The sequence below is a fragment of the Myotis myotis genome, unplaced genomic scaffold (genome assembly GCF_014108235.1).
Source record: "Myotis myotis isolate mMyoMyo1 unplaced genomic scaffold, mMyoMyo1.p scaffold_m19_p_20, whole genome shotgun sequence".
Lineage (NCBI taxonomy): Eukaryota > Metazoa > Chordata > Mammalia > Chiroptera > Vespertilionidae > Myotis > Myotis myotis.
In genome coordinates, this window is record NW_023416325.1 from 17,708,389 (window position 1) to 17,734,210 (window position 25,822).

The 25,822-nt window shown below is 56.4% G+C and overlaps 1 protein-coding gene across 7 annotated transcripts in view; it reads right to left on the bottom strand.

The window, feature by feature from the left end:
- The window catches only part of TBX5 (T-box transcription factor 5), a 76,842-nt gene that overhangs the window by 33,473 nt on the left and 17,547 nt on the right, over positions 1-25,822 (bottom strand). Inside the window, exons 1-4 of one of the 7 annotated variants that reach the window (XM_036354043.1) lie at positions 8,157-8,873; positions 4,172-4,356; positions 2,589-2,683; positions 473-592 (exon numbers count right to left, since the gene is read on the bottom strand). In XM_036354043.1, coding sequence (XP_036209936.1) covers positions 473-592; positions 2,589-2,683; positions 4,172-4,318 — 362 coding nt within the window. In that variant the 5' untranslated portion in view covers positions 4,319-4,356; positions 8,157-8,873. Of the gene's footprint in view, positions 1-472; positions 593-2,588; positions 2,684-3,608; positions 3,771-4,171; positions 4,357-4,531; positions 5,441-5,910; positions 6,439-6,592; positions 6,924-8,156; positions 8,874-25,822 lie in introns of those variants that run through there. The other 6 variants (XM_036354044.1, XM_036354041.1, XM_036354047.1 and 3 more) reach the window with 6 other exon arrangements.

Genomic DNA, 25,822 nt, shown 5'->3' on the forward strand with positions numbered 1-25,822 from the left:
AAACTCCTGAGGGCTTTCAAAGGGGGCTTCCTCTTCAGGCCTCTGCACTCTTGGCAGCTGCGGAAAGATCTACCCACGGAATGGGCCTCGCTCTCTGCTCTTGCCTGTTTTACTCAAATACCATGGGCCGATTTTGCAATTTCATAAAAAGGCATGTTCAAAGCGGGTAACTCATAAAAAGTAACTGTAAATGGTTTTATGCCCCCAAATACCTCCAGCGCTTGGTAACAATACCCTTTTGAAAAATCGACAACCCGCGGGTGCAGCGGTGCACACAGGCCGGTTACTTCCTCTGAGCCTCAGTTTTCTCATCTCTAAAATGGGGGCTAATCGCTGCTCTTTGGCCCTTGGGAATGAGGTCAAGGAAATGCAATGGGAAGGCAGCAAAAGCCTCTGTGCAAGGTAGGACCTCAGACAAGGCGGCTGGGTCCGTGGGGGGAGCGCCCTCCCCACCTGCCACTCTGGTGCCTACCATTTATTATCTGCAAACTTGTATCTGTGGTCGTCGGCGGGGACGATGTCCATGAGGAGAATGTACTTCGTTTTGGGATTAAGGCCAGTCACCTTCACTTTGTAACTGGGAAACATCCGCCTGAGAGGGGAAGGAGGAAGAATCCCGGAAGAGAGTGAGGGAGGAGAGAGGAGGGGGGGGGGAGGGAGAGAGAATGCATATGAATTAAAGCTAATAAGAAGAGTATGTCCACAAATTTCGATGGACGACCCCTTTAGAAACGTGAAAGACAAAAGTGGCCCCGGCTCCTCTCTGGAGATCCACCCCGGGTTTCCCTTGCAGTTACGGGGAGGAGAGAGGCTAAGAAAGCCGCTGGCTGGCCACTAGGTCCAGGCAGAAAATAGAAAGCAGGAGGCAGGGCTCCTGGAGAGCGGGGTTTGAAGGCGGCCTGCGTGGGACCCCCATTTCCACGCCTGCTTCAGGCTCTTTCCAGAGCCAGACACCTATTTTTTAAATTGGGGGCAGGAGAAGGCTTCTTAGGTAAAAAGCTGGCCTCCCCCTCCACCCAGCCAGGTGCTTTGGCCCATCTGGGCAGCGCCCCATGTCACGTGGGCACCCTGGTGCGTGTGCCCTAGGGACTGAGCACAGGTGGGTGCCCACACAGGCCCTGTCCCGGCTTCAGTCCTCTGCCCCCAGAGAGTAGCTCGGTTGGGGACCTCTACCAAGCCTCGCAGGAACGCATTCCTAAACGCCCCACAACCCCTCCCGGGCACTCTTCCTTGGAGAGTCTAAACCCCTGGGCCCTCAGCAAAGAAATTAAAAATCCACCCAGATTTGGTTTCAGAAAGAGGATTGGGTGGTTGTGTCCCAGAGCGGTGGGCGCTGTGCTCTCTCCCCAATTCCCGGCCGCCTCGGGGAGAGTGCGCCCTGAAAAGGAAGCATTTTAAAGGCTCTCGGGGTGAGGGCTCAGTGGCCGGATCCCAGGCCGCTCAGGGCTGGCGGGCAGGGGAGCCGTGGAGGGGAAGCCTGGGTGTTTATCTGGCCGAGTGAGTGCGCTCAGAGGCGGAGGGCGCGAGGCCCGCAGGCCTTTTATAGTGAAATCCTCCGGGCTCTGGCCATGGCTTTCCTGCCCGGGCGGAATGGGAAGAAAACCTTAGTTCTTTGGTATAAACAGAACGCGCCTCCTCGTTCACCCAGGCCGAGCGGGGGAGCAGACATTGTTTAATTTCAAATAATAATAAATGTCACTGTTGTCAGTTTATTGCGGGAGGCTTCGGGCTGCAGAGCCCGGGGCGTCTGGCGGGGCGGCTCCACCCTCCCCCTTCACACACTGGGCGGCTCGGGCCTACCGGCCTCCCCGGCTTCACACGCCGCCGGTTCTGGGGCAGCGCGGGCCTTTCTGCCCTTGGGGACCCGGAGGGCCAGTCCGGGACGGGGAGCGATGCGACCAAGCCGTCCCCAGGCCTGGGCACCCTCGCGGCACTCTCACGCACGGAGATAAGACCCTGCACGACTCTCCCACCCCTCCCCCGGAGGCTAGCATTCCCAGCTAAACCTCCACGAGCTTTAAAAGGGAACTGCAGGGCGAGTCTCCGGCGGGCGGGCGAAACTGCCATGTTTATCGGTGTCTGTATATAGAGCCCGGCCGAGCCCCGGTTCAGTTTCAAAGGCTTCGCCTGCGTTCTATAAACAATGAAAGAGGCAGCGAATACACCCAGCGATTCAGACTCGGCCACGGGGGACTCTGGAACCTCTCCAAGGTCAGGGCCGGTGGGAAGGAGGGTGGAGGCGAGGGAGCCAGTCTGAAACCCGGTCGTCTCTGAGTCCTCCCTGCACCTCTGTTTTCCAGTCTTCGCTCCCCTCGCCTCTCCTCCTCTCGTTACTATTGCATCCACAAAGCACAGCCTCCCCGCCTCAGTTCTCCTTACATAAGAGGTGGAGGAAATGCCGGGCTGCAAGAAATACCTGTTTCCGCAGCTGGCCCTTCCGGGTATTCCCCGCTGACTGACGGAGGCCCTGGGGGCATTCTCCAGGCCTCTCTGTCGCTGTCTCTCCCCGTCTCCCCCAGCCATCTTCCCTTCGTCTTTCCTGCACTCTCCCAGCTTCCCCGCTGCCCTTCGCAGAGGCAACTGCTCACCTGCCGGCCTTGGTTATGATCATCTCCGTGCCCACTTCGTGGAATTTCAGCCACAGCTCTCTTTCGTGGAGAAACACCTTGATCCCTTCCATGCCCTGGAGGAAGGAGAGAAAAGTCACATGGACAAGCCCGGGATGGTGGGCCTTCGCTCCCCAAACTGGCCCCAAACACGGACACTTCTCCTCCTTCAGCTCAGAGGCTGAGAACTGTCCCCGCTCACTGTAGTCCCTGGGCTGGAGCACCAGGCAGCCCGGGCCCAGGAACCCCCATAGGTGCTCCATGGGGGGGGGGTCCTTCTAATGTCACCTACACCAGCCTAGAGGGGACACCCAGCCTTGGGGTGCTCCAGAATGTCCCATGGGGGACAGGCTGAGGATGCAACTAAAGAAACCACTCCATCTCAAAACACCACTCAGGCTGTCCTCACGGAGGCTCAGAAGCCCACGGGCAAGCCTACAAGCACGCGAACACCGTAGGCGCGTGAGTATTCTCACCACGCAGCGCCGATACAGACACGGGTGCGACTCTAGATTTTAAAACATTTACAGATTGTAACAGGTACCCGCAGTCCAAAACAAAGATGCCTTCTCCAGTGTCTAGAGTAACAAACCTTCTAGGCTCTCCGCACGCCCAGCTTCCTTCCCGCAAGCTGTTTTCATTATGAGCACCGCTTAAGCCACTTAACATTTCCGCTTTCAACTAAGAGTTACTTCACAAAAGCGACGCAAAAAAATTATATACAAAGTCTTCGTTTTGCAATAATCCATAAGTAAGTGAATTTGCTTTTCTGTAAAAAGGGGGGATCTAGGTTCCCGAAACTGCGTGTCCATTCTCGCTGCTTCTCTACAAACAGACATATTTTCCCTGAGACCCGTGAAGGGCAAAGCACAGAGGCGATGAGCTCGTCAGGAAGGACGACAACATCCCCAAGAAGGGCTTTCGCTCCCTCCAATACCTTTTCTGGTGAAGCCACCCGGCTTCGCGCCCCCTGACAGCTTGTTTAAAATCATGGAGGTCTACCTGGGCCCCAGCCGGCTTCCAGCCCCGCGAGTCCGTGGCTCCCTGCGCCCTCCTGCCCTCCAGGCACAGCCCTGCGCAGCCAGCCGGCCAGGCCCCGGGCGCAAGACAAATGGTGCGCCCCTGGGCTCTGGGCAGCTCGGGGCGGCGGCGCGAGGAGGCGGGCGGAGGCGAAGGCTACGGAAGATCTGAGGAGGGGTCAAGCCATCGCTCACGCTGGCCTGAAGCGGCCGCTGACCTGGCCCTTAATGAGGCGCTCAGGGCCCAGCCTACACCTAGTGCATCAGGCAGAGGATCTGCGTTCTTGTTAGTTGGCCCCAAATAGCTGGGTAATCAAGGCTTCTCTAGCAACTCAGTGTATTTAAAAACCCTACTGCCACAAAGATAATCCTCAGAATAGCGTGGATTGGAATAGACTAGTATCGGGGGAGGCCGGGCAGAGGACGGTGTGACTAAGTGGGGATAGAAAGGAAAGAGCACAATTAGGGGCAGGGGGCGACCCACCCCCGCTCCCCCCCAAAGGGGCTTTGGTTCCGGCGGAAGGCCCCTAAGCTGGGTCTCCTTACCTGCTGGGTGAAGGCGGCCTGTGGGGACGATGGGGACTTGCTGGGGGCCCCTAGCGTGCTCTCTGGCTTTGAGTCACAGGGGAGATCCTTTGAGTCAGGTTCCAGGGGTGTGTGCGCCAGGCCAAAGCCCTCGTCTGCGTCGGCCATGGTGTGCCCGGGGCCCTGTGACCGCGCGGGGTCCAGCGCTGTGGACAGGAAGCAGAGACGGAGAAAGAGAAAGAGGGAGAGAGAAAGAGAGAAGGTTGGGAGTGCAGTACAAGTGACAAGGGGCAGCTGGAGCCCCACTTTCCAGCTACCAGCACCTCGGTTCCCAGCGGAAGGGGGCTGCAAAGGTCCCCTTATTCGTATTGTTGCTATTACTTTATGATCACGCACAACCACCTCGCGTCAGACCCGGAGGAGGCAAGCCCGCATCTGCCCTGCGCAGGCCCCCCTGGATAAGCCAGCTGCCCGTCAAATTTGTCTGGACTTCTGGAAGAGCCAATAAAGATAAGGCCTGGGTATTTTTGGAAGCCATTGGGTAGGAACCAGAAACAAAACAAAAACCTAGTGTCCTTTGGAGAATTTTTTTTTCTCTCCGTCGAATTACAGGAGGTCATCAGAGCTGTGTCTCTGAAAACCCGCAGGTTCCGCAGGCAGCACGGCTGCGGCTGAGCAACCCGCCTCTTGCAAAACCAGCCACTTCGGAGGGGAAAGATTTGCAGAGAGAGCATTCGCGTTCATCTTTTATCTGGTTCAGGCCTTAAAATTAAAGGTCCTTTAAGCAGTCAGAGTCCTCCCGTCTTCCTCCACCTTCAGTACCCTTAAGAACAAAAAGCCAGCCGGGCAGGGAAGCGCCGCCGCCGCCGTTCCGAGAGAGCCGCGCTCCCGGGTGCGGGCGGCCCGCGCTCTGCCGCCGCCCGGGGCGCGCGTTCGCCGGCTTCCTCCGCCCTCCAGCCCGGGGTCGGGCATTTTGTGGGGCCGCCAGGCCGAAGGGAGCTCCTCCGAGCTTCAGCCGGGCCTGGTCTCGGGAAGCGCAGGCCCAAGCTCGGCCCTGGCGAGGACACAACGGCCCCGGGCTTCGGGCGTGGACTCGGGCCGCCTCGGCCCCACGCAACGCGCAGAGGGGCCCGGGTTTGCAGGCACCGGAGGCTGGAACGCACAGAACAGCAGCTGCAGCGCTGTTGCAGCCGCGGGGAGCCAGCCTCCTGCTCCCAGCGCCTTCCGAGCTCCCAAGTAGGAATTTCCTCCCTCGAAACCCGGGAAGACTGAAGGCGGCGCAAGGCATGGCCCCTCCGCTCGCAGCAGCCTCTGGAACCAAAAGCCGAATCCCATCCCAGTCCGCAGCGACCGGAGACCCAGCTGCCCAGGCCCCACTCCCCAGAGCTTCCCTCGCCGCGCCCTGGGGTTTTCGGGAGGCAGCGAGGGGAGCCCCGCCATCCGCTCCCAACAAAAGATAGCGGGGCTGGCGTCACCCACGTGCACTCCCAGCACCACCGGCCGCGGGGACAATCCCACCCCCGCGCCCTTGCCGGGATCCCGGGAGCTCGGGGCTGGCGGAGGCGAACAAGATACGGTTTGACAGAACCAGGCCGCGCGTCCTGGAAACCACCCCGCTCCCCCGGCCGCCGCCGCCGGTCCCGGGAAATCTGCGAGACGGACTCCGCGGAGCCCAGTGCGGGGCGGCAGTACTGCCTGGCGCGCCTCCCTGGGCCCACTCGCCGGGGGCTCCCTCCCGGGCCAGCCGCCGGCCAGGTTACCTCGCTCGGTGAAGCCGGTGCATTCACCACCTCCCTGGTGCTCCTAGCAGGGCAGCCGGCCGCGCGGAGGCGGGGGCGCCGGCATGGTGGCTCCGGGTTTACGCGGGGGGCTGCGCGCGGACCAGAGGCTGTGCTGCCTGCGAAGGGGCACCCAGCGCGGCAGCCCGGCAGCCGGCCCACGGCCAGCGCACACCTCCGCTCTGCGCCGCTCTCTCCCTAAAGACTTCCAAGCTGTCAGGCGCCAGAAGGGCTCCAAACAACGCAAAACAGCAGGGGGGTGGGGGGGCTCAATAGGATAAGCCCGGTGGCCTGCTCCTCCCGGGAAGCCCCAGGAGGGAAAGTGGGGAGACCCGAGGAAGCCGTGGGAATGGTCCAAGTCCTCTCTGAGCGCCGCTTTCAGGGTTAAAGTTCCGGAATCCGAGGTAAGATATTTCTCTCTCCTCTCTCTCTCTCTCTCTCTCTCTCTCTCTCTCTCTCTCTCAGAAATACAAGCCGACTCAGCTGAGCTCAGTGACGTTGGGCTGCCTTGATGCTTACAAAGTACTGGAATTGCCTATCCAACTAGCTCCTCTCTCTCCCTCTCTCTCTCTCTCTCCCCCTCTGCCTCCCTCCTTCCTCCCTCCCTATCCCTTCCCACTCCCTCCCCCAACCACATTTTCCATTAGATTTCCCGAACACTCACATCACAACACGACTCTCAAACCCAGACCTGGAGATCACCCCCTCCTCTCCACCCCCTTCCCAGCGTCCATCCATCTCTGCTGCTCTGAGTGCGGCTCGGTGGCTGCAAAAATTCCTGCACAAATCATCGCAAACCAGCCGGCTTCTGCCCGGGAAGTCATCTCCGTGCCGCGGGCCGGGCCGTGCAGAGAGCGGAGTCTAAATGCAAGACGCGTGCACACACGCCGGCGCCTCCTCTGCAGCCTCACCCGCGTTCTCTTTCCAACGCTGACCTCAAGAGGGAGAGCGGCGTGACCCCGCCTGGCCCAGCCGGCAGCTAGCCGCCCTGACATCTCTCCCCCTCCCCACTCATCACCCAGACTCTCAGTGACTCTGGGGTGAAGGCAGGGTGAAGGTGTGTTGGGATGGGGGTCGAGATCAAAGATGCCAAGAAATCACCATTGGCCCCCACCCCCAGGGCCACCAGACCTCCCTGGCTGGATGTGTACACAGGCAATGCCCAGTTTTATTAAAATAATCAAACAGTCATTGGGGACTGGCTGGGGTTTTCATCTACCCTGGCTCCTCTCCCTACCCCCCCCCCCAATGTATTATTTTGAGGGTCGAGTTGAAGAGGTCAATACAGGCGTAAACAGTCAGGATCTTAGTCTGAGCAGACCCAGATTAGAGCCCCGAGGGCTTGGGGTAAATGTCAGGGTTCCCGGTCTCATCTCCCGTACCCCCTCACCCTGTGCTTTTGTGGGGCTCTGATTAGCGACGTGGACCCGCAGGCCCAGGTCTGGGTATCGGGATTAAGGAAGGGGAAATGTCCCGGAGACCAGCAGCCGCCTCGGGGTGATCCTCTGTGGCCGCTGGGACTAGACGGAAGGCAGGCCTGACACATCGCTGCAGAATTCCAAAGTGAGTTGTCCAGCCCTAACTGCGGGCGGCCTCGGAGAACGGCAGCCGGAGCACTTGCTCCCGTCCCCATTCCACCTTCCAGGTTTGTTTGCACACGGCCTTTCGCCGAGGCTGTTTATTTATTTGTGAAAACACCCTCGCCCTTCCACAGTGTCAGCTCCCAGGACCTGGGGCTTGCTAAGGAGGAGACCCCGGGCCAAGGACGGGAAACAAACATGGCTTCAGGCTGAGGCTGAGTGTCTGCATCTCTGGCAAAAGGAAAGGGAAATCCAGAAAGACCTCTTCAATCCCTGTAAATTCTCAGAGATTTGCGGATAAAATAAATTCCCATAAATAACCCGCCGGCCCCTCTGAGAGGGAAAATCCGGACTCCCCCAAGCCATCGCCTGGCCAGAGTCGCGGAAGTGTGTGGAGCGGAGATGGTGCGGGCCACCAAGCAAAATGGGGATTCTGAAGCCCCCAGGGGGAATCTGTTCCTGCCAGGTGACACCCGAAGGCAAAGTGCAGGAGTGTGCACCCTCCTGTGGCCCTGAGAGCCAGTACCTGAGAGGGGGGATTCGCAGAGCCGCGTTGGGGCGGGGAGTTTAGGGGGTTGGGGGCAGGCAAAGAGTCGAGAGAAACCTATTCCCCCCCTCCTCCCCAGAGCTTTCCAGGGCGACACTCACCTCCAAAAATCCCACCTCTTCTATCCGGTGCAAAAGCCAGGAGTGACGCCTCACTGGGGTGGGGGGCTCAGGTGAAGAGTTCGGGAACAGGCCCCCAAAAGAGATTCCTTTTAGGCCAAACCTTCTTCCAGCTTCTGTCAAGAGTAGCATGTACCTCCCAGCTCGAAGTTGGTTTGTGGTCTTCGACAAATTAAATATTACTGTTTATTACCAGGCATACCCCAATAAAATAAAGAGGCAACCGGGCGATACCGGCTATCTCACCAGCCGCTGCACCTATAGGACTTGGAGACGTCACGAGTCACGCAACCCGTCCGCGCTGTCACGCTCGACTGGGGGGCAGTGGCGGGAGGTTAATTTCTCTCCATCTTCGCCTATCAGTCCCGGGTCTGCGCAGCCACAAGTCCCGGACGCCTGGGCCACGGGAATAAATAAAGAAATAAACAACCCCCGCGCCCTCTGGGGAAATGGGGGTGGCAAACTTCAGACACAAATTGAGCCAAGATCGATTTTCTTAGGGAGGGGAGGGGGCCCTTTCGCGAAGGGAGGTGGGAGCCCACTGCAGCCCACGCTTGGGAAGCAATCTGGCGGTTTCAGGGGGGACGAGGAGCGTCCCCTTATTATTTAAAAATTATTTTTTTGAGGAGGAGCTCTGGGCAAGGGAATGTTGGGCGTCTCTAGCCGGTTCTGTATGGGACGGGCTAGCTCAGGGTCCCGCGCAGGCCAGCTCAGAAGTAATGACTGGGCTATCGCGGAGGGAAATGACACAGAAGCGTTGGGAGGGAGACGGAAAGTCGGGGCCTGAGTGTTCCTTGCGGAGAAAAAGTCCATTCTGCGAAGGGTCCTTCAGCTAAGTTGTGGGGTGCTCCTGCGCCCAGCGCTGCGGGCGGGGCAGGGTGCGAGGGGGTGATGCGGTGGGCATGGAGAGAGGCGATTTCTGCAGAGAAAAATGATAGCTCCGGGACTTGCCGAGGGACGAGGAGCCCTACTTTGTTTTGTAATAACGTTTATTATTGTTTCTGTCCTCATCGGTGGGCATAACTTCCACGCAGCCCCGTGGAGGGTGCGCGCGAGCTTTTTGCACGCCGCTGGGAACGCGCTGGGTCCGTTGGGAATCGCGGTGCGTAGACGCCCCGGCGGCAGCGGGAGAGGAGAGGAGGCCTGCCCTGCACGGAGCCGCGAGCCAGCGCCGGCCTTCCGGAGGGTAAGTTCCCCGCCAAGTGCCCCGAGGGAGCCGGACTCTGCAAGCTGGACTTGCCCCCAGCTTCGGGGTTCGACCCCGGCTTTCGCGCGCCCCCAGTCCCTAGGGCTTTCCGAAGCCTGGCCTGGCTCCAGGCCTGGTTCTTCAGGGGCTGGAGCGGCGGCAAAAAGTGCAGGAACGCGGTCCCTGAACCCCCTAAGGAGCTAATGAGGTCAGGCCCGCGGGGAGAGCGCGCGGTCGGTTCCAGCGGCGGATGCGGGCGCCGGGGCCAGCGGGCCGCACACTCCGCCGCTTCCAGCAGGCAGAGCCCGGGCCGCGCTCCGGCCAGGCCGCAGTGGCTGCCGTGAGCTTCGCTTTCGTTCCCCAACGTATTCGTCACGATCTTTCCCCCAATCCGAGGCCCATGGGCGCAGCGTAGGCTCCCAGAGGCCAAGGGCGCAACCTGAGGCCCTAGACCCGAAGCCTGGAAATGAGTTGCTATTTGACCTCTGGGCCGAGGTGGGCCAGAAGCCGAGGCCTGGGTCCCGCCGGGGCTGCGATGGGAAGGCGAAACCCGGAGCGAGGCGAGTCCCTTTCCATTCCACTCCCTTCTCCCCACTCCCTGGTGCGAGGCCCACAAGCGCCCCGCGCACGCTCACAAAGGATCCCACCAGCTCGGCCCAGGCCCCTTTCCCTCGGGCGCTGGAGGCCGCGCCGGGAGAGGGAAAAGAAGACGGGCGAGATGGGAGACTATTGCTTCTTCCCCCAGTCACGGGGCAGTAACTGGGAAAAGGCTGCCAGCTCACATCCCCTCCTCCGGCCAGGACTGTGTTCCCAACCCTGACCCGCCAGCGCCGTCTGCTCCCCAAAACTGTCTTCCTCGTTTCACAGCGTTCCTGCCCTGGTCCCGATACTGCTGTGGGCAGGAGAACGGGGCTCCTACTTGCAAAGTCAAAACCAAAACAAAAGCGAGGACCGGCTGCTGTTGACCTTTTTTTTCCCTTTAGTCTTGCCTAGTTATTTCTTTTGTTTTGTTTTTTTGAGAAAGTCACCATCTTCTCTCCAAAGAGAACTCGATTAAGAATCCGCCCCATCTCTGCGGCTCTCCCTGCGGTCCCTGCCTGACTCAGGTCTCCACGGAAGGAGAGAAGTAGGGAGAAGTGCGCTCGGGGCTGGGAAAATTAATCCGAATAACAACAATAGAAATGATGACAAAACTAAACTTTGACCAACTCATTTTTCGAAAGAGAGGGTCAGACGGAGGGTGGGAATGTCCCTGGTTTCTCAGGGGGCTCCCTTTCCCTCCTGCCTAGTTAAATCTGGCTCCATTACATTTCTTCCAGGGCTGCAGTCTCTGACTTCCCAGCGCCTCCTTCTGTGCCTCGCTTCCCCCCTTCTGACCGGATGTATTTGAGAAGGAGACGGGCTGTGGTGTTATTTTAATACCCACATTTCTCCAATATTTCCGCAATTATTACTGCTACTTACTTCACATAACATCGTGCCCGTTGGTGTTGTTGCCTGTGCTTTGGAAATGTGCCTCCCGCTCCCCAAGTTTGGCGGGTGAGGTTTTTGTCCCTCGATCTAGTTCATAAAATGAGAAATGGAAACGGAACATGGTTCCGGGGGCCCAACTGGGATAGCCGGCGCGAACGAGCTGAGCTGGGGGTGCAACGGAGCGCTCTTCTTGCCCCTCCAATCTGGGCGTCCCCAGCGGGGAGAAGGGTGCGGGTCTTGAGCTAAGAGAGCGTGGAGCCGCCCTTCCCGTGTGCTGAGCTGAGCCTGAGAACTCCGGCCACATCTGCCGCCCCGAAACTAGAAGGATCTCAGGGTGTAGCCACCACGTCTGCGTGGCCAGCACATCCCCTCGGCCTCCGAGATGAGGGGGGAAATACACAGAATTCCAGGCTGTGACCCGGGAAGATAGAGACTCCAGGTCTGGGGTGCAGGCGGGGGGCCTGTCTAGAGACCCCCGCCCTCAACAGGAGGGCGCAATGGAAACTTGGGAGCCCGCTGCTCTCGGGGCTCTGGAAAGACAAATTTTCTTTGGCAAAGGGAACGGTGTCGCGCTGTCGACACGGCAGACTATTTTTCTTGTTCCCTCATAAGGGGGGGGGGAGAAAAGAGAGCAAGAAAGAGAGGGAAATTAAATCCACACGTGTTAAGCTTGCTCAAAGGGCCGGATTCAAAACCAGAGATGAAACTGCGCCTCCAGTTCTGGCTGCTCGCCGGCCTCTTTCCAGCCAGCCCCAGCCAGCGAGCAAGGCGTCCCCACCGGGGAGAATTCGATCCGAAGTTTCATAAAGCGCTTTGTGTAAGGGGGTTGGGGGCCATGGTTCCTTTCTGTCTACACCGCAGAGTCAGAACTCAGAGCGGCAAAGCAAACAAAGGCGGTCCGATGGTGAGGCTCATTGCCCCGTAAGAAAGCGCAGCTCCCTGTCTCCCCAGGAACCCGCGGCCGCGGGGACATTCATGGCCAAAACGAGCCAGACCAGTGGTTTTGGAAATTCACACCATCTGCCCGGGGCTTTTCGGACTTGGGCCGCCCTGGGTCGAGAGAGTCTAACAAGCTGTTTTATTGACGCTGGGATGGCCAGCTTAACCTGCCGGCTGACACCCACCCGCACCCCTCTCTTTGGGGAGAAACTTGCTGGTTAGGAGGTTACAGGCCCAGCGCACTGGGAAGGGGGCGGATGGAGGCCGCCAGCCCTCCTGGAGCTGCGAGTGAAAACTCTAGTAATGACGTTAAGGAGGTGAAGGGAGGCGGGTGGGGGTGCGGGTGCGGAGGGCAGCCAAACCCCAAACTGGAGGGATCCGTCACCAAAACGATTGCTTGGTCGAGACCTCTAATTTTTCTTCCCTTTCAGCCGGGGTTTCCGGCCTGCGGGGGGGCAGCTGCGACAGAAGGGACCGGAACAGGGGGACCCCAGACACGCGCATCCCGGCCACAGTCACACCGGGAAAACACTGGGTGCAACGGACAGGTTCCCGGTGGAAAAGCTCCTGGGGATGTTTCTGGGAGGACCCTGGGTTTGCTGGTCACCATGGCAACCTCAGAGCCCTGTCGAACAACAACCACGCGCCCCGGGGACCAGCTAGCACTTATGCGGCATGTCCTGAGGCCTGCAAGGCACTGACCCTGGGGCTGCGGGCTGTTCGGAGGCCCCGAAGTAGGTTCCACAGGCGGGGGCAGAAAAATTCCCTCTTTTTTCAACAGAGGAGAAAATCGAGATTTAGTTCAATCTCTGAGAGAAGTTCAGATCCTGAGAGAAAGCCCTGCCTAGAGTTCAGAGCGCTGACCTGGGTAGCGGGGGCGGGGGGGGGGGGGGGCTGCATGGGCCTGGGCTGGGCACCTGGGACGCAGGAGTCCCTGCATCTCTTCACATGGCTGCCCACCCCCATCCGCCCCCAGACTCCCCCTTCTGTGTCTGTCCGACCTTGCCTGGGATAACCTCTCCTAAAGGGAACAAGGAAGGTCAAGGAAGCTGGCGGCATCCATGTCTGCGAAGTCTATTGCGGGAAAGAATAAATTGCACTCCATTTCCTTCTAGAGAAAACCTGTCCGCGTGAGGATGCACTAGAAACAGCAGTGAAAGGATATTTGGGGGGTGCACTTCTTTCTTCTTGAACCCGCAGGGGGACAGGGGGACTGACAGTGGACAATGTAGTTGGCATTTTGGAGGCAGAGAGCTCTGAGAAAGACCAGGGTGCTGACCAGCTCGGGCTGACCAGCGTGGCAGGGATTGAGGGTGCCAGTGAGGGGGCAGAGAAAGAAGGGGTCCCGGCCTGGGTGCTGCAGAGGCCTTTGGCCATGGGATGGGAGTGACTCCTCTTTTGGGGTCCTACCCTGAGTTTCACTCTGTACCCCATTCATCTGCAGACTGGCCAGGAAAGACAACACTCAACCTCCTTCCCTCTGCTTCCAGTGGGCCCTCTCATGTCCCCCAAAGCCCTGGGCTGGCCTGTGCTGCCCCTGCCCCTGCCCACAGCTTACAGAGGTTCCCTCCACCTCAACTCAAGACCCCTGTCTCCTTCCCTCCCCAGCACCTTGCATGACTATTCTCAGAAGAGCCCTGTCTGTGTCTACACAGCCACAAAGGGAAATGTGAGCATTTGAGGCTCAAAAACCAGTTGGCATTGGAGGTGCAATAACAGCTACCGTCCTGGCGGCCGCAGCTGTTGCAGCAGGTGCCGCTCACTCGTGTGGCTCTGGGTGAATTAGGCTCAGAGAGGGCGAGGACTTGACTAGTCGCACAGCCTCTGCCGGAAGTGCTCCCAGCTTCTCCCCACCCCCTAGGGCCTAGGCTTTGTGTCTTCAGGTAGAGGCTGAAAGGGAGCCTGGCGCTTCCCAGTGGGGTGGGCAGGTGGCTGTGGGCTCAGCCTGCAAAGGTCAGCGCTGGGAGGTGTAGCGGCCTCACTGGGATGGATGGCCTGCAGGGTCCTGGGCGCAGTTCCCAGACTCAGGGTTCTCAGGGTGGAGGGAGCAGGCCATGTGATGCGCTTTCTGAGCCGGTGCAGTCCCACTGCCTCCAGGTCCCAGGGGTGGGCCTCAGGGCGGTCCCAGAGCCCGTAGGGGCTCCAGGCTTGGGACCCAGAGGGACCTGTGCCTGGCGCCGGGCCTGAAGACTCACAGTCACGTTCTCTTGTTGTCCCTCTTCCAGATTCTTCTTCCTGTTGCTTGTTTGTCACAGCAGCAGGGCACACCCCTCCCACGCTGGCTCCTGGTGCGGCGCTGACTGCCACCGTCCAGGTTGAGAAGGGAAGGTGGGGGACTCTGAGATCCAAACCTGGGAGTAGGGTCCCAAAGGGAGGCTCCCGGGGTCCCCGCTCTTTAACTTCCTCTCTTCCGTTTCCTCTACCAGGGACCAGCCAGCGCTGGTCTTCCAGGGGTTGATTCTTCCCGACTACCACCTCCACCCCCACCCCCACCCCATGCAGAACGTGCTTCCTCTGAGGCTGCCCCACCTCCAGGCTCACCAGGGGCCTCCACACCTCCTCCTCCAGGACGAAGGCAGAAGGCCAGGACACCAGATTCTGTTTTGGGGCTTTCTTCTGGCTCCAGCTCGCCAACAATAGCTCTGCCAAGGGCCAATTGATTTCCTCGTGCGCCCTGGTGAGTGTGAGGCCCAGCAGTGGTGCCTGACCCACAGCACCCAACCCACGCTCAGGACCACGCAATCCCCACCCCCACCCCCAGTCTCCACCCTGAGACTCAGCTCCAGGTCCTGCTCAGCACCGCGAGAGGCAGAGGTGGCTGTGTGACTCCTTCTATGTGGCTCAATATGACCCTGTCGCCCGGTGGGCGTGGCTCAGTGGTTGAGCATCCACCTATGAACCAGGAGGTCACGGATCAATTCCCGGACAGGGCACATGTCCAGGTTTCGGGCTTGATACCCAGTGTGGGGCGTGTAGGAAGCAGCTGATCAATGATTCTCTCTCATCATTGATGTTTCCATCCCCATCTCCCTTCCTCTCTGAAATGAATAAAACATAATTTTTAAGTTCACACTGTCCTCCAGTCTCTATGGTGCCAGTGTGTCCTCTGACTTGGGGTGCCCCGCTGCTGTCTGGGAGTTTGTGTGCATATCATTGTGTGTCCTTCCTGGAAAGTGGGCATTTAAAATAGCTATGGATTTCCCCGTGCGCCTCCTTGTGCAAAAACATCTGCGAGTCTGCGCTGTACATACCAGTCCGCGTGTGTGGCTCGGGCCTGAGTGGGTCCGTGTCGGGCTGTGGAATGCCCGTGTGCGTCAGGGCAGCCACCACCCAAGCATCACCACAGGTCAGACGGTGCCCTGGGCTCCTAACCCTGTGTTCAACTCCCCTCCGCTTTTATTAGCCGCTTTTATGATTATTATTTCACCGACAGCGCCACGCGGGCACCCGCGGCCCGGCCTCCAGGAAGGCAGCCAGAGTCGTGCTGCGCAGACGGGAGGCCACGGGGGCTGTCTACAGGCTCCCAGGCCACCGGGCGCTATATTTGGAAACAAATTCCACAGTCACTTCCTGGGAACTGGGCAAAAGGTGCCTGGGAGTGGAGGAGACAGTGTCATAAAAGAAACCCCCTCCTTCCCCATCCCCAACCCTCGGGGGAAGCCCTCACACCCTGACAGTCTGGAAGCATCAGTAAAGCGGGGGCGTGTGGTCAATAATATGGCCATAGCCGTGTACGGCGGGTGCCAGGTGGGGACTGGAAATATCAGGGGATCACTGTGCAACATGTATGACTGTCTCACCACTAAGCTGTACACCCGAAACCCGTGCAAAATACAATTGAGAAAAACAAAAGGGCCCCGGCCACACTTGACAGGAGGCAGAGTGCGGGGGGGGGGGGGGGGGAGGGCCGAGGGGTGAATGCGCAGGCACACCCAGCCACTGCCCAGCGCCCTGTGCGTACGCACCTGCCCCAGGACAGGTGGACTCCGGGTCCCAAGCAATCAGGTGCTGCAGTCCTCACCCTCAGACAGCCTCTGGCCTTGTCCCCAAGTCCATGGGCCTGGTGGGCTGTGTAAACACCAGGGGGAGGCCAGGGGGAGCAGCTCTCACTGGGCCACTGAGTCCATCCCCCACCAGCCCCGCCTGGGAGCAGCTGGGCTCTGATTCCTGCCTCCTGTGCCCTGGTAGCTGGGAGGCAGCTGGCTAGCCTGCGCCCTGTGTCCTGGGCCCTTGCTGACACCACTGTCACAGCCTCTGTCCCCCAGGGGTCAAGCAGCAAGGTGTCCCAGACCCAACCACTAGGGAGTCACTCTTGGCACACACAGCCATGCACAGCCATGCACGATCCTGTCTCACACACAATCAGGGCCACCCCCCACATATGTAAGTGTGCTCATTTTGTGGCACACGGCGCTGGCCATACTCATCACCACACATGCACAGACACACACTCACTGTCTCACACACACACGCACACTCCCATACTCCTCGTCACACAGACACACACCCACCTGCCACACGGAGTCAGACACACACACCCCGCGGTCACACAGCCGCCCACAGGCTCACGCCTGCCCATATGCAGGCATTCACTCAGTCACACGCCATCACAAGCAGCCACGCTGCCCACAGTCACGCACAGAAAGCCTCACTCACCGTGAGTCACACGCACGAGCCATGTGTGCCTGCACGCACACACATGCTCCTCTGCACGGTCACGTTCACAAGCGCTCCTGGGTGATCTGCATTCAGTCAGGGGGTCCACAGGCCCCTTGGACCCTCACAGCTCCTCTCCTGCAGCCTGGCCCACGGACGCACTCGGCTGGAAATTATTCACCAATGGCGTGGTGAGGTTCCCCTGGAGAGAGCCCCTCGATTCAACAGCCCCACCCAGGCTGGGAGTCGCTGGTTCAGGAGGTAGAAGGACCTGTGGGTTTTTGCAGTTGGCGAGGGAGAAGCCCGTCTCCAGAGCCCGTCCCCTCGCCAACTGTCACGCCTGGACTTTGACACAGGCCCATCCCAGAGGGCAGGACCCGAGTGAGCCTCAACAACTAGTTCAACTAGTCCAACTCTTTAATTCCACACACGGGGAAACGGAGGTCTAGACGCACAGAGATAGTCAGGGAAGGGAACTGTCCAAGTCCCCTAAGACTTTAGAACAGAACTGGGTCTGGAACCCTATCTTCTGCCCCATGCAGACCACACCGCACGATTGCTGGACACCCCCCACCCCTCCACAGCCTTCACCACCCTCCCGCCCACTGGCCAAGTCCAGCCCCCAAATGCTTTTTCCATTGACCTTTAGAGAGAATGGAAGGGAGGTGGAGTGACAGAGGAACACCGATGTGAAAGAGACACATCGATTGGTTGCCTCCTGCACATGCCCCGACAAGGGCCAGGGTCGAGCCTGCAACCGAGGTTCATGCCCTTGACCGGAATGGAACCTGGGAGCTTTCAGTCCACCTATGGGCCGATGCTCTATCCACTGAGCCACACATGGCGTTCGTCCCTTTCACATAGTCAGCATAGATAAATATTTATTGAGTAAAACATAAAGGTATGATAACAGATGGACTCAGAGCCCAAGAGGTGGAGACACAGTCAAAACATATATCAGGAGCCAATGAAAGGCGCGACGCCAAAGACCTCAGAGCAAACGTCTGAATGGTGATGGGTTTGGAGAGAACGAAGCCCTGCGGCAGGTTTTGGACTTTGGGAGCCTCGAAGCCTGAGCTGCCTCCTCGGTCCCTGCCCAGGTGCCCCCGCCCCGGCCATCCCTCCCTTGCCCTCTGGGCCATGCTTTCGTCCCCCTCCATCTGTTCCCAGGAGCCTGGAGAAGGAGCGGGCAGATAAGTGAAAGCGGTATTTTTATAGGCTGATAAAAACCACGCTTATCTAGAAAGGTCTGTCCCACCTCCCAAGTGTCCCTAATTGGCCATTTGCCCAGTGCCCTCTCCCCCAGGGCTGCAGACACCCCGGAAAAGGTGTGTCCTCCCTGGCCTTCTTCCTTCTGCTCTAGAGCCCTCTCCCCCGCCCCCCCCACCCCCACCCCCCCTCAGTGAGGATGGGCCCACCAGACCTTTTCCAGGAAGCCTTGGGATCAGGAGGGAGGTGAGAGGGGTGAGGAAGAGGGGTGGTGGGGAGGGAGGGGTCCGGATTTCCCCAAGTGAGTTCGCTATGCCACTATTTAATGGTGCCAACTATATTAAATTCTATACTCTAGCAGCCTCTTAAATCCATTTATGGCCCAAGCTAGACCCTGAGCTGTAATAATAATAAAAATAAAAGAAAGAATGTATGCACCCAGGGTGTGGACCCGTCACCGGCAGAAAAGAAAGAGCTGTTTCTAGCTGATCTCACTGGCCTGCCGCCCGGCCCCTGGCCTCCCGGCTCCCCTGGGCCGAGGCTCCCAGGGGCAAGGAGGGCACCTGGGCTCCAGCGGGAGGGGCGGTTTCTGGAGCTCGGAGGAAAGTCAGCTTAAAGGAGCCCTCGCAGGAGCCTCCCTGCTTCTCTCTCGGGGGCGTGTAGAGAAGGACTTTCTTGTATTCTATTACTTGTATTATATTATGTTTAGAGCAGGTCTAGACCCAACCTGTGGCCAGGAGTTATGCAGAGAGCAAAGAACTGGGGTGGAAATGGCTTAGGGAGGAAGCGGGGGGGGGGGGGGGCGCGGGGGCGGGGTGCAGCCCGCAGACATTGCCACGAGTTAAAATCCAGACCTTGTCACTTCCTGGTAGTGGAAACTGAGCAAGTCTCTTCACCCATCTCAGCCTTAGTGTCTCAATCTGTACAGTGGGTCTCAGAGGAATACCAGCCTCAGGTGGTGGTGTGAGGGGAAATAAAAATGATATCATGCCCTAGTCGGTTTGGCTCAGTGGACAGAGTGTCGGCCTGTGGACCTAAGGATCTGGGGTTCGATTCCAGTCAAGGGCACATACCCCAGTTGCAAGCTCCTCCCCGGCCCGTGCCCTGGTTGGGGTGCGTGCAGCGGGCAACCAATCAATGTGTTTCTCTCACATCGATATTTCTCTCTATCTTTCCCTCTCTCTTCCACACTCTCTGAAAATCAATGGAAAAATATCCCCGGGGGAGGATTAACAAATAAACAAAAGAAACGATATCATGTACGTCATTTTACCTTATGCCCACGTCCTGGAGGAGCCCCTCCCATGTGACTCTGAACTTGGCCCCTGTGTCTTGCTTTGGCCATGGGACAGTAACCAACCTGACACAGTGTGCATTTCTACGCTCTCATTCTTCCTTTTCTCCGTTTACAGCTGGGCTGGCCTGCTGGAGGGTGACAGAGCTGAGTCGGCCCTGTTGGCCCAGCCAAAGGCTTAGATAAGTAAGAAAGCCCAGCCAAGATTAGAAAAGCCGCCAGATGGCTGCAGCTGGCCTGCAGGTGATCACAAGCACCTAAGTAAGCCCCAATTGGCAGATGCAGACAGCTAACCCATAGTCTCATTAGCAAAAATAAATGTTGTTGGTGGGTATTTGTTACGCAGCATGATTGTGGCAGTTGATAACTGATACAGAGCCTTGAGCTGAATCCAGCCCCGACTATCCCCACCTTCCAGGTTTGGCCAAGGGAAGGAGTTTTAAGGCTTTAGTTGCAAAAGTTCAGGCCCTGGCTTTAATTTCAAAGGTTGGTTCTTTAAAGCATCAGAAATAGATGGGTGCTTCCAACTTCCAACCATGGAAACTGGAGAGGACAAGAAGTGAGGGAGATTCCTGTAAGGCCTGGTCTAGACTGAAACAATGTCCTGGTTAATCTAAATACACACGGGCCTGGGTTTAGTGAAGCAGGATGAGCGGTCCTTCTGAGAAACACGAGGGGGCTTTTTCCATAGCGCAAGTTGTCACAGTGGACAGTGTCCATTTTCTCCTCCAGTTACAGCACCCCAATTTTCCCTGGGAATCAACCCCTCCTCACTCTCATTACCCAGTAGATGGCCAATTAGCATAGTCCATCCCCTGCCACCACGATTGGTTCAACAGTAGTCATGTGTTCAAATTCTATCCAATCAGAAGTTATTGTGGGACTTTGGCCAGACACAACGGGGAGAGAGGACCTCTGGCCTTAGATAAGTAAGAAAGCCATAGTTTTAAGAATGGAAAGCCTCATGTTGCCGGCCACCGTCTCACTACACCAGGAAGAGCCTGCCCAAACAGGCAAGTGCCTGATATCCCTAGGAGTGCGTTTTCCCACGTGTAAAAAGGGGATCATAATTGTGTCCCTCGTAGAATTGTTGCGAGGGTTTGAATGAGATAATACTGGGAAAGCACCAGGCGAGTGACCCATAAATGTTAGCTATTGTGATTCATTTGGTGCAGCCGCTGGCCGAGATCTGTAATTGATATTTAACCTGTGACTAGAAATGAGCAGATATATATGCGCGCCTCCGTGATCCTTTCCATGTGCACATGGCTGCTGGTAAGCATCTTGCACGGCGTCTGCTCCCAGATGCGCTAGTAAAAATTCAAGCCGCTCTTTTCAAGTGGAGAGAATCCTGACTCTAATCAGGCATGTCCTCCGGCTTACTCCAGGGAGGGGCCGTTTGAAAGGAGCCACTCTGAACTGCCCGTGGCCACCAGAGGCACAGATGTGGCCGCTGCAGAAGGTACCACTTGCAGTGAGGACCAGTCGCGTGTGGAATACGTGTCTCCTCAGGGCCATCCTCAGCCTCCCTTCCCTCCCAGGCTGTGTTATTATCCTTGCGCTGCTGTGACCATCTGCATGCGCCGAGTGGCTCAAACAGCAGAAGTTCATGATCTCACAGTTTGAGAGGCTGATCTGGAGTCAAGGTGTGGGCAGGGTTGGCTCCTTCCAAGGTTGGTCCCATGCCCCTCTCCAGCTTCTAGAAGCTTGCTGGCACTCTTGGGCGTTCTTCGCCTTGGAGACACCGCGCCCTGATCTCTGTCATCATGGAGTTCTCCCTGTGGCATATCCGTATCCAAATTCCTCCCTGTTATAAAGACACCAGTCCTATTGAATTGGGGCCACCCGAATGACCTCATTCTAACGTCATTGTCACCGCAAAGGCCTGTCTCCAGATAAAGTCACATTCTTAAGTCTCAGGAGTTAGGACTTCCATGTGTGAATTTGAGGGGGTTGGGGGGAGACACAGTTCAACCCATAGCAAGGGGATTGTACCCTCTGTGCTCACCCACAGAGCACGTTTCCAGCATCCGGGTAACTGAAATCCACGGCCATGGGTCAGAGGGACATCCCGAGGGCAAGGCCTACGTGACAGGCATTCTGGGAAGAAGAAAAAAACAGCAAAGGACCTGATGCCTGTCGCTGCCCCTAATGAATTACTTACTCCCTCTGAGTCTCCACTTCCTCAGCTGTCACATGGGCCCGATGGGAGAGGAAAGGTGTGATACGAATTACAGGAAGTGGCCCATGGCACAGGAAGGCGACTGGCACGGCACCGATGAGCAGCGTCCTGCGGTTCCCAGGCCACAGACCTGGGCCCCAGTCCCCGCACTGACAGTCTCAGACTGTGTGGCCTTGGTAGGCTGGCCCACTCCCTGAGCCTCAGTTTCTTCACAGCTAAAATCAAGATAACTTCAGGACTCACCTCAGTGGACTCGGAGATGGTTAAGTGGCCACAGGAAGTGCCAGGCCGCTGCGGCCTAGTGAGGGCTCCATAACTAATAGTTACCTACACACACACACACACACACATGCAGTGTGCATCCTTTAACCTGAGACTTGAGTGAGACAAACCCCCAAAAGCTCGGCTGCAGATCACCCCGTTCACGTCTCTGGGGAGAGGTTGGACCCGTCTCTTTGGAAAGAGACGCCCACTCCCGCTGTATTCCCGAGGAAGTGTCTGGAAAGGGACAGGAACGAAGCGGAGATTGTAAAAGGTCTTCAGCAGCTCAAAGCCCACAAGCAAGGGTGTCGGTTGGAACACCTGGCGATATCTAGGCACCGTTTTATGACAATGCAGCTGTAGGCTGTCCCGGCTCAGCTTCCCACCAGCCCCCGCCCCCCTCGCTCATAAAGTAGCCATGCCTCGATTTATATGAAGAGACAATGAGGGGAAGTGTGTCGACCCATCATGTCCTATGAGACCTCTGTCATTTACCTGCAACCATTCATGTTCCAATGAGGGGAGATATTTGCACAGCCCGCGTGGATCGCGGTCACAACATCCTCTCTTCCCAGGAATATTAGTCTCTATTTATATCAAAGCCTTATTTCCCTTTTCACACCCCTGAAAAGAAAGCGCACCATGAGGGGATGCAATATATCGAGAGGGCCCCGGGAGGTGATTAAGCATTAATGGGGGGCAGTCTGACTCGGAGCTGACTTATAGTTCCTCTCCCGCTAGATTATGAAGGCAGTTCAAAGGGTGGCCCGAGTGTCGAGGTGGCTTGCTTAAGGGTTGGGAAATCTTAAATAGAGCCTTTCATCTCTGTGGCCACATTCTGGCTGAGAAAGTCATTACCATCTGCTTGGAGGTGGGTGGCCAGGGCGTCAGACTGGTGGGCATGCACACCAGCCACAGCCCACCTTCTGCATCTCAGTGGCCCTGGACAGTTACCTGGAAGAATGCATTCCCGCGGCCACTCAATGAACTTGTCTTTATTTTTTTTTTAATTAAATCTTTATTGTTGAAAGTATTACATATGCCCTCCTTTTCCCTCCATTGACCCCCTTCTAGCCCGCCCACATCTCCTGCCCCAGGCCTTCACCACCCTATTGTCTGTGTCCATATGGGTTATGCATATATGCTTACAAGTTCTTTGGTTGATCTCTTCCCACCCCTCCTAGCCACACCTTCTCTCTGAGATTCCTCCGTCTGTTCCACGCTTCCATGTCTCTGGATCTATTTTGTTCATCAGTGAACATTTCTGTAGATGCCGATATTGCAACACCTCCTGGCCCAGGCACTACCTGACGTCTCATTGCATTGGCATGGAGAAAAAGGGACCGTGATGCTTTGAGGGGCTCTTGGTGTAAAAACAACCCGATACTGAGGCTTGTGGGAGGTGCGAGGATTCTCAACGGCAAAGCACATTTTCACTGCGGCTCAGTGGCTGGACCCTGGTGAAGGGCATTTGGCCGTCACGGTTCCAAGCCTAGACAGGCAGGCGTGGGTGGCCACGGGGAAGTCACTCCGTTTTCTGAGCCTCAGTTTCCTCTTCTGCAAAATGGACATCCTGGAGCCTCCCGTCCAGGATTGCTGAGAGGATTAAAGGATTAAATAAGATATTCATGTCGAACACTTAACGCACACTGACAGAGGGCCACCAGATGTCGGGAAATCGCCGCTCTTCCTCTCTGTGGTCCATGTGTAAAGCTGAGAAAACTTGCTCCTCTTAACCCACAACAAAGCGTTCAGGCCTTTTAATGGGAAGGAAAGTCAGTCCTGAAGAGGTTGTTCCTCAGCCGCGATGACTTTATCTGAGAAGATGAAGCTGCGAACACCCACCTTGTAGGATTATGGACAGGATGACAGATAAGGCTTGCGGGGTGCCTGGCACAGGGAGAAACACACTAGCTGGAGATGGCGTATAATTAGAATCATAAGGGGTGAATCGGATCAAGAGCCCGTTGGCCTTAATTTACTCCGCCTCGGTTCACTGCTGTTCCCCTGCGCCCCTTTCAGCTCCAATAGTGGCGCTTCATTACTGCCCCGCTGCTCTGGGGCCCAGAGCGTCCTTTCCACCCTTTCTCTGGACGGACGGAAAGGCTCAACAGGCAGGGATCTGAGCTATCGGACCTGGACTCCATCTCACGCTCTAACCCCCCCTTATTCTGAAATCAACCTCCAGGGCTACCAAGCAGGGGCTTTTAATTTAAATAAATATTGGCAGAGTGGCTACTGTGTGCCCATAATGTACCTCGGTGCTGACGTCACAAAATCAATAAACATCTTTGTCCTCAAGAAGCTCACATTCTACTGTCTTGCTGGTCAACCACAAAAGAGAAAGGGGCTCGCCCAACTCAACGTTAGCTGCTTCGTCCCCAGCTTTCTCTCAAATGCTGTTTTAGGAAGAATCAGGCAGGTCTTTATTTGCACAGTGACGCATGAACTCTCCCCATAGAGAGAGGTAAATAGAGACACATGGACACATACAAATACATTGGCGATACAGAACATGATTGGAGCCTTTTGTGACTTTCATGCAAATTTAATTCTCCAACAACCTAGGAAATAGGTAATGTTATCGCCTCCTATTTATGGATGAGAACACTCGGGGCTCAGAGAATAAGAGCGATCTGATTTAACGAAGAATTGCTTCATAGCTTCACTGTCATCTGTGTCAGTGCAGCCCGTGAGTAAAACCTCAATGACTGGAATGGATCCGAGGGTGTGAAGTGTATTCAGACAGGTCGGAATATGGAGCAGTGGTCATGGTTCGAGTGTAAATGGTTAAATAAAGGGGACCAAAGACTTTTATGTTTTTACAGGAAGGCTGCCTTCCTGAACAAATCTTAAGAGGGACCCAAACCTGGCAGCAGATTTATGGAAGCGCTCGGAGCCGAAGATGACCTAAAATGGCCCGTGGGCTTAAGGTAGCTCTACAAAGTCACACGGCCTTTGAAAACCAGCACCCATAAAAGCTTGGCCAACGAGCATCATGAAACCACGAGCCAGGAGCACAGGAAACTTGGACGGGCTTCCTTCAAAGCCCACTTCCATGAGTTCACAGAAACCGAAGGCTGGGAGCAATGTTATATGAGGTGTCTAATGAAAAAGCCATCACCTTCCCAAGGATTACAATTCTGCTCGCAAAAGAGCACGTGGACACATCAGACAAACCCAAAGAGAGGGACCTTTTCCAAAATAACCGCTCCGTACACTTCAAAAATGTCCCGGTCGAGGAAGACAGAGAAAAGCTAAGAAATGCTTCCAGGTTAAAGGAGAACCATGTGTTCACTAAACGGAATTCCGGATCCTGGGTTGGATTCTGAATGGGTGGGGGCCGGAGGGCGGGAAAACCTAGAAGGCCATTATTGGAGCAATCGATGGAAATGAAATGGGGATGTAGTATGTGGTAATAGTATGGACTCGACATTGCATTTTTTTATTTGATCATCATGCTGTGATTACATAAGAGAACACCCTTTTGTTTAGAGTGAACGTGGACCATGTTTCTAACTCACTCAGAGGGTTCGCTAAAAATTATTTGTGTGTGTATATCTGTGTGTATATCTGTGTGTATACATGTATATATATGTACATGTGTATATATGTATGTATATTGTGTATGTATAGATGTATGTACACACACACATACACACAGAGAGAAGGGTGAGTGCACTATAAGCCTGATCGGCTCTAAGCCCAGAGCATCTAGTGACTACTATCTGGAAACATCTTATCTGATGAGGAATCCAGCAGAGAGGGAAATGGAGCCAAAAGAAGAAGAGTCTTTGTTGAGATCCTTGATCCAAATATGCCTGAAGCCAACATGCCCTCAGATTTCCCACTTTAATGAGCAAATAAACTCCTCCCTCTTTAAATTGTTTCTGCTCAAGCCAGTTAGGGTTGCATTCCTGTCAGTTGAGTAAAGGAAGTTGAGAATTGCATGGGCCACTGATTATCACAATGCTATATTATAGGGCCATTCTACTGGAGGCACCGTGCTAGCCAACAGGTGCACAAAGATGACTGAGACCCGTCCCTACTCTCAGTGATCTGCCCATGGTCTAATAAGGAGATGGACATACAACAAACTATTACAGTGCAATGCCACCCGATTTTTCTCAACCTCTCCTTGCTTGAAATAGCCTCTCCTTTCCCCCCCGACCCCCACCTTTCCAAATGCTCATTTCCTTCTGGCCTGGAGGGGCCAGCCCAAGTTCACCCTCCTTTATGAGCCTTCATTGACCATGGTTGCCACAGGGACCGACCATCAAACATCCACTTATGTGGAGACGGTACATGACACTGCATACCCTAGCTTGCCAACTGCACCCACAGCTGGTGGGGAATGAAATGCACAGAGCCTGGTATGTAATAATAATTAAGAAATGTTTTTGGAATTCATTAAATCATATAAATAGCCAAGTGGGTGATTGGAAGAG